The sequence below is a fragment of the Hibiscus syriacus genome, unplaced genomic scaffold (assembly GCF_006381635.1).
Source record: "Hibiscus syriacus cultivar Baekdansim isolate YM2019G1 unplaced genomic scaffold, ASM638163v2 tig00110346_pilon, whole genome shotgun sequence".
Classification (NCBI taxonomy): Eukaryota; Viridiplantae; Streptophyta; class Magnoliopsida; order Malvales; family Malvaceae; genus Hibiscus; species Hibiscus syriacus.
The window spans coordinates 736167-744983 of NW_024062697.1; the positions used below are offsets into that span (position 1 = coordinate 736167).

Genomic DNA, 8817 nt, shown 5'->3' on the forward strand with positions numbered 1-8817 from the left:
CCCGAGATACTTAAAGTAATAGTCTTTATATCGTTAGACATCTGAATTAATCGAAAAAATTAATCACCACTAAAAAAACAGTATAGTTTGCCCACACACTTTTATATTAGGCCTTATCTATTCTATATTTTAGTTATTTCTCATGTTTTTCTCTTTTATTTTTTTATGTTTCTTTTTTCTATGTATTCTTTTCTTTGATAAGGAGTCCGTGATCGCGCTTAGTATTGATATGAATTCATTTATGAATGAATTTATTTTTAAACCAAAATAAAATTGGTTGTTTGACTATAGAGTGTTACTTTATTTAGTCTGTCGACTATTAAAAGTTATAAAATAGTCACTCGACTATTAATTATGTTCCAAACTCGTCATTTTCTGTTAAGAAATTGGCGGTCATCTGAACTGGATGTTACATAGTGACTGAGATATGATAGTCATTTGAGATTCTAGGATAATATTTTATCATATCACAATCAGAATATTAACGTTCATCTTATACTACTGTCAATTTTAATGAAAAATGACTAGTTTAGAACATAATGAATAGTCAGGTGATCATTTTGTAACTTTTAATAGTCAATGGACTCAACAAAACAACACTCTTTAATCGGATGAGTATTTTGTAACTTTTAATAATTGAGGGACTTAATAAAACAATTTTGTATAATCAAGGACCGTGTGTTTACTTTACCCTTTTAATAATTATCTGACAGTAATGACTATATTTATTATATCAAAAGCTTTTTATTTATTATTTATTTTACATCAAGATAATGTGAACTAAAATTTTAATAATTATTGGATGTTAGAAGTAAGGGTAAACTATACAAGTGGTCACTTTCATTTGAGTTTTATATACTTTTCCTCACTGAATTCATAAAACATAAGATTTGGTCACTTTCGTTTCGTTTTAATTAAAATATGATCACTGAAGATTAATGATCGTTAAGCCTTTAACGGAAACACATTCTCAAAACTAAACTACGAATTCAGTGCCACACTGATAACTTTTATATACTACATGCATCCATAAATGCGTATGTTAGCCAATAAAATCATGAAGCAACAAAATACATCTAGCATCGATCATATCAAATATCAATCACAAATGGAATTCAAGTATAATGGCATTGTAGTTGAATAATAGAAGTGCCTTAGCACTAATACAGAAGTGCACTCGCACTAAAACTAAGTGCTCAGAAACTAATGAGGGTATATCCTGATACCTCATAATCATATCTATAAGGTGATTCTTGTACTTTAGAGTAACTTGAATGTCCTCAATGTTTCCCAAGTATCAAAGAAGACAAAAGTCTTATGGAATATTTCCTTATAATGATCTTATATTATCACACAATTGTTGATGTTCTCACTTATAAGCTTTTATTAACGTTTCCCATCAATTACAACTGTAATACCTCATACATGGTTTGGGAGACAGACTTGGATACTTGAGCGTACATTCGATTCTAATCAAACAAAATGCTAAATCATGCGAACTGTACGGAAGCATACAAATTAAAATCAACACAACATATGACACATGGAAACAAAACATATTCGATAACGTGTAACCATTCATCAAACATAATGGAGCATAAATATCGTAACAGACAATCAAGGGTAAAATAGTTATTTTAACTTACGAAGAATTCAAGGTCAATTAGTCAATTTGAGAGTATCATTCCTTATTATCGATCCTCAATTAACAACATGCAAATTTTTAGTTCATTCGGAACACAAACGAGTACTTAATTTAACATGCGAGTCTAGGGACTAAAACGTAAACATTTCAAGAGTTGTACACAGTTAGCAATAATGTAATTGAAGTTCCCAATATGAAATTAAATATATTTAAAGATTGATAAAACAAGTCCCAACAAATTTTGAATTACAATCTATAATTAATTAACAATACAATTTCTAGACCTTTTTGAACTCACGCAACATTTAGGAAACATATTGAGACTAAGGAACACTTTATACCTTTAATGAATGCAATTCCACCTTTTTCCATCGGGCTCAACAACGAAGGGATTGATATTTTTTGAAAAGGGATTGATCTTTTTTGAAAAGGGATTGATCATTTTTAGAGGGATCGATTTTTTTTCACGGGGGGTCGATCCTATGCTGGACAGTAAGTTTGGGATCGATCCTTCACGCCAAATGATCGATCCATTTTGAAAAGGGATCGATCCCGTCCCTTAAGGGATGGATCCTTCTACTAGAAAAGTGCAGAATCCTCAAGAACATGCATTTTTCACTTGCCAAATATCCACATAGAAGTTACTATTAGTTAGAATCATGCTTGGATACTATCAAACCACTTCATATATTTCAAAATACATATGTAGCATGCTTCATAACATAGGTCAACACATCATACAAAATTTTTGCATTAAAAGTCAAATATTGCATAAATGTTCATCTTTAGCACAAGTCACCTACTCAATTTTTCATTTTAGTTCATTTCATTCTACTGAACAGTCTAACAAGTTTGGTTTACTTAATTGCACTTGTCTAGACACTCCATTTATTTAAGGTTCAAGTTAACATTTGAGCATTCACATGCAACATTTAACCAAGAGATCATGCATACCAATCTCTAAAATAACGAATCAAATCATTGGCAAGTCTCCAAACAAAAAATAAACCATCCACAACACAAGTGTAGTTATTACAAATCAACATAACAAAAAATGCCTAATTCCCGAAACGTCTCCCACATTGTCACCATTTCAAACCAATACACTTCACTTGAGCCTTTTCCTTGCTTGATCACTTCTGATACTAGCTCCTTGCCACCGAATCGATTCTAATCCTCTGAAAAATGTAAAAAAAAAAAAGAGTGTGAGCTGAAATGCCCAGTGAATAACAATCATTCTAAGACAATGCACATATCCAAAATGAAGTAAAGTCCTGTATGCACACACCTCATTTGTTTTTACCTCAACATTGGCAAAGTTATGTCATGCTCGAATGATCATTTATCACTCAATAATGCACGCAAATTATAGAATATTCATGTATCATTTTTCCATACAATCCACATCAACCATATTCACTCACGCACAATTACATTCTTTGGCAAGTAACACACAATGTACACATATTTTTTCCATTTAAAGATCAATGGCCTTTGTTTGAAACACAAATAACTCATTGGATAAACGGACTCCATATGACTCCCATTTTATTTATGAACCTACATAGGTACAAAACCACAAAATTAGAGAGAAAATCTTAACGCCCAACCTTACCCCATGTCTTCTCGAAGCATAGCTCAACGTTCTAATCGAACCCTGTATAACTCGATCACACACATATATAAAGCACATAGAGTACTCTTTCCTAGGCTTGCCTTTCATATCCAAAAGTCTCTTCAAGGAAAAACATTTGATTAATCTAAATTCATCAAGAGTGGTTGTCAATGATGCATAGTTTTCACATATATTGATTCAAACTCATTTTGAAACACAATCACAATTGGTTGTTATGATCAACCCACATTATGGAAAGCGATAACATTTTACTTTTCCAATCACATAGTCACATTATATATAGATTTTCGAAAAATATTTTCAAAATCCTATGCATCATTCACAACATATTCACATTTCACATTCACATTTCCGATACATATTGCATCACACATAATGTAATTCAATCCACATTGTCATTAACATTATAGTTGAATCACACAATCAGAATTAAAATGAGTATTGAATCAATCTACACTTTCCCTAACCTCGAACACATACATTCTCAAAGAATGAAAGACACTCACCTTGTTATCCGGTAACCGAAAACGCTTCCAAACGCGAACCAAACGGTTACTAAAACATAAAGCACAACCTCTCATAAATATCTAACACATCAAACACTTTGAAAAGAATAATAACACATCAAAACTAATGCTAAAATAGAGCAGAATTTGTGTTTCTAAAATAGATCGAAAATGTCAAAATTACCGAAAGTCTTAACGAAACGATTCATTGAAACTTCCGATTCGATTTGCATCACTTATCCTCATCAAAAGCAGATGAAAACAACTGAAGTTAACATCCAATCCAACTAAAATTGCACTATTGAACCTCTACAACTCTTAATTCCCGGATTCCTAAAAAAGGATAAAATCAAGTTTGTTTTCAAGAAATCGATATCCAAATCAAAAGCATTAAAAATTGTTTTAATATGATAATAATCATCCCAAAAACATCTCAATTTCATCAAGAAAATCTCAGAAACACCTCAAGAAAATTAGCTCAATAATTAACTCTGAAAATCAATTTCAACTCACAAAATCCTTTTCAACAGATTGAATCAAATGAATCATTAACATCAAATCACTTTCCCTTGAAGCATGAAAGAAACCCAAGGAAAGAAACATTACCTTGTTGTAAAATGATTGAAAAGGGAATAATAAAATAACAATGGCTCTCCAAGAATAAATTGACAAAGGAATAAGAAAAGAAAATCAATTTTGATTAAAATCAAGCTAAAGGAGATGAAATTTATAAACCAAAAAAGAGATGAAATTTATAAACCAAAAAAGAGAAGAAAAGAATGAGGAAGGTTCATCATTTGAGAGAATTTGGGAGAATTTACCAAATAGTTGGAAGAAAGAAAATGAAAGTTACGTGAAATGAAAATCAAGAGATGAAAAATGAATTTAGATTAAAAAATGAATCTAGATAGAATTTTGGTAAAAATGAAAGATTAAAATACGGTTAGTTTAAGGGAAAACTCTAAAAACAAGGCTTGGTAAAATAAGCTTCATAGACGTTGGATTTGTTATAATTTGCAAAATAGTCACTAAAATAATAATTTCCAAATAATTCAATTTAATTAAAAAATCCAAATTAAATTCCAAAATAAAATTCAAAAACAAAAAATCTTTCAAAACCCTTCACAAATATTTTCCAAATCAAAATTTAATTTTTTAAATATTATTTTCATTTATCAAAAATCCAGAAACCGACCCAAATTACCGACTTGGACTTTGGAACGTGACAATTCTCTCCCCCTAAAAAGAATTTTGTCCTCAAAATTACCTCAACTAAAAAATTACATTGACGGGGCTCTCATCGACTCTTCTATCTCCCAAGTCACTTCCTCAATATTGTGGTTACGCCACAACACTTTCACCAGCGAAATGGAATTGTTTCGAAGAACCTTCACATCACTAGCCAAGATCTTAACCAGCTCTTCTTCATAAGAAATATCCTCTTGAACCTCAACCTCGTTTATCAAAACAACATGAAAAGGGTCCCACCTATATCTACGCAACATCGGCACATAAAACACATCGTGAATAGGCTCGAGATCAAACGGCAACCTAAGACGATACACAAGCGAACCAACACATTCTAGCACCTTGAACAGTCCTATAAACCTCCAATTAAGCTTACCCTTACGTCCAAAATTCAACACCTTTTTTCAAGGTGAAAACCCTAAGAAGCACAAAATCGCCCACAGCGTACTCTATCTCTCATCGTTTCAAATTAGCATAAGACTTTTACCTATCAAAAGATGATTTCAACATATCCTTAATCAATTTAACCTTCTCCTCAACCTCTTGATTTAAATTTGGGCCAACAACACGCCTTTCACTCAACTTGATCCAATACAAAGGAGTATGACAATTATGCCCATACAACGCTTCAAATGGAGCCATCTAAATACTAGCCTAATAACTATTATTGTAAGCAAACCCCACCAATGACAAATGATGCTCCCAAGAAAAAAAAATTGATCACACATGCCCGAAGCATTCTTCCAAAATCTGAATCACACACTCCGACTGACCATCAGTCTACGGATGATAAGTTGTACTCAAACTAAGCCTCAAACCCAAATCCTTATACAAACTCTTCCAAAACCTCAAAGTAAACTGAAGCTCATATCTGAAATGATCGATAAAAGAACACCATACAACTGTACTACCTTAGCTATATACAAATCATGTAACCTCTGCAATGAAAACGTCGCATACACCGATAAAAAATGTGCACTATAAGAAAATCGATCAATAATCACCTAAATTGAATCATTCTTCAATAGTGTCAAAGGCAAACCTGTAAAAAATCCATCGTGATATGTTCCCACTTCTATTAAGGAATACTAATATGTTGCAGCAAACTCGAAGGACACTGATTCTCAGCTTTAACATGATGACAAACTAAACATTGCCCAACAAACTCAGCAACAACATGATTCAGACTCGGCCACCAATACAACTCTTGTAAATCTCGATACATCTTCATACTAATCGGATGCATCACAAACGGCACACTATGTGCCTCTAAGAGAATATCACGCCTCAAACTCTCATCCCTTGGCACACATAATCTACCTCGGAAGAACAAAACATTCTTAAAATTCAATAAAAAATCACCACTAGAACTATCACGCACCAGTTGGAATTTCACTTCCAACTTCTTGTCACTCGAATGCAAATCACGAATACATTGGGACCATGTAGACTTGATTTGAAATTGAGCCACTAACACTCTATCTCCACCCAAACTCAAACGTGAAAACAAAGCCTGCAACTCCCCTATTGAGTTATGACTCAGAGCATCAACAACCATGTTCGCCTTACCTGAATAATACTCAATCACACTATCATAATCTTTCAACAATTCAACCCAACGCCTCTGCCTCAAATTTAACTCCTTCTGGGTAAGGAGGTATTTAAGACTTTTGTGATCGGTGTAAATGATACATCTCTCACCAAACAAGTAGTGATGTCAAATCTTAAGCGTAAACACTACCGCGACCAACTCCAAATCATGTGTGGGATAGTTACGTTAATGCGACTTCATTTGCCTTGACACATAAGCTACCACACTATCGTCTTGCATCAATACACACCCAAGACCGGTAATAAACGCATCACTATACACCATAAAATCTTTCTTAGACATTGGTTGAACCAACATTGGAGCCTCTGTCAGAGCTAACTTTAACCTCACAAAGCTACTTTGCCTCTCATTCGTCCACTCAGACTTAACATCCTTTTGCAACAACTTGGTCAAATGAGCAGATTTACGCTAGAAACCCTAGACAAACCATCGATAATAACTAGTTAACCCAAGGAAATTGCGAACCTCAGTAACACTTTATACGATTTCCACTCAACTATCACCTTAATCTTATTCGGATCAACCCAAATACCCTCAGCTAAAACAATGTGACCAAGGAATGCCACCTTACAAAACCAAAACTTGCACTTAGAAAACTTCGCATACAACTTTTTCTCCCTCAATACTTGCTAAACAATCCTGATATGAAAATCATGGTCATCCTCATTTGAAGCTGAATAAATAAAATATCGTCGATGAACACCACCACAAAGTGATCGAGATACGAGTGAAACATATGGTTCATCAGGTCCATAAAAACAGCAGAACGATATCACCAGAAACTCATAATGACCATAACGTGTATGAAAAGTTATCTTCATCATATCCATCTCACTAACCTTTAACTAATAATACCCCGAACGTAAATCAATCTTCGAAAACACCTTAGCACCCTTGAATTGATCAAACAAGTCATCGATTCTAGATAAGGGAATTGATCGTCAACTTGTTCAATTGACAATAATCGATGCATATACGCATCGTACCATCCTTCTTCTTCACGAATAAAACTAGAGCACTCCACGGAGAAATACTCAGACAGATGAAACCTAGATCCAACAACTGTTGCAACTGCACCTACAACTCTTTCAACTCCTTAGGTTCCATGTGATAAGGCGCAATAGACACGGGAGCTGAATCATTATAAGCCTCTATACGAAACATAACCTCACGATCCTGCAGTAAACCCAAAAGCTCTTCTAGAAACACGTCAGGAAAGTCTTGAATCATCCGTATATCCTACCCACGTAACTCCCGGCCACCTAAAATAAGAGCATAAGCCAAGTATGCCTCATATCCATAATCCATCATTTTACTCGCACCCAACGCTGGTATAACATTAAAAATAAACTTTGGCTTCTCACTCGCAACTACCAAATCGAAACCATCCATCATCTTCAGAATCGCCCAAGACAACTTGAAATCCAAATGCACATTATGCTCGTGAAGCCAGTTCGTACCCAAAATGACATTCAAACCATGGAATGGTAACTCCATTAGATCTGTTGGAAATATCTCGCCTTGAATAACCAAAGGACATATACAATACACTCGATCCAAAAGTGTACTCTCTCCTAAAGCCTCAGTTACTACCAAACCCACATTCTTAACACTAATAGGAACACTCAAGCGACTCGCCAAATAACTAAGGATATAAGAATGAGTAGAATCAAAATCTATCAAGGCAAGCAAGAGAAAAGACTTTAATAGAAAATTACATGTGATCACATCCGTCGAGACATAATCTTGAGGCTCACGAATCGCATACACTCTGCCAGGTCCACCAGTCTCAACTGCACTGGCACGACCACGACCTCTACCCGAGCCTGACCCACCAGACCTCCATTATTAACTTGCCCACCTCCTCTGGCATAAATAGGTGCATCATCTCTCAACTCAGCCCTATTTGGACTATTTCTCAACTCAACCCTATATGGACAATCTCTCAACTGATGACCCTTGTAACCACCTTGGAAATAACCCCCAAAAGTGTGCCAACACTTAATTGGATGCCTCTTACCGCAAAATGAACAAAGCAAAGGCTATTGCTAACCACTAGACGAAGTAGTCACCCTACCAAATTGACCCTGACGAGAGTTACACTAATCAAGTCCTCTACCTCTCTTTGTCTAATGACTATGAAAACTAGCATTCTTGGATTTCTTTTCAG

At 34.5% G+C, this 8817-nt stretch overlaps 3 protein-coding genes across 3 annotated transcripts; all 3 read right to left on the bottom strand.

Annotated features, from left to right (window-relative positions):
• Window positions 1–5067: 5067 nt before the first annotated feature.
• LOC120120731 lies at window positions 5068–5677 on the bottom strand. The gene is made up of 2 exons (XM_039140279.1): window positions 5523–5677; window positions 5068–5338 (listed from the first exon to the last, which is right to left on the bottom strand). Exons 1-2 carry the CDS (start codon window positions 5675–5677, stop codon window positions 5068–5070), a joined length of 426 nt encoding a protein of 141 aa, XP_038996210.1.
• A 436-nt stretch (window positions 5678–6113) lies between these two features.
• LOC120120732 lies at window positions 6114–6593 on the bottom strand. Its single transcript, XM_039140280.1, has one exon. It carries the CDS (start codon window positions 6591–6593, stop codon window positions 6114–6116), a length of 480 nt encoding a protein of 159 aa, XP_038996211.1.
• Window positions 6594–6812: 219 nt separating this feature from the next.
• LOC120120733 lies at window positions 6813–7877 on the bottom strand. The gene is made up of 3 exons (XM_039140281.1): window positions 7815–7877; window positions 7151–7213; window positions 6813–7055 (listed from the first exon to the last, which is right to left on the bottom strand). The coding sequence occupies exons 1-3, from the start codon at window positions 7875–7877 to the stop codon at window positions 6813–6815; spliced, it is 369 nt and encodes a 122-aa protein (XP_038996212.1).
• Between the last annotated feature and the right edge of the window lie 940 nt (window positions 7878–8817).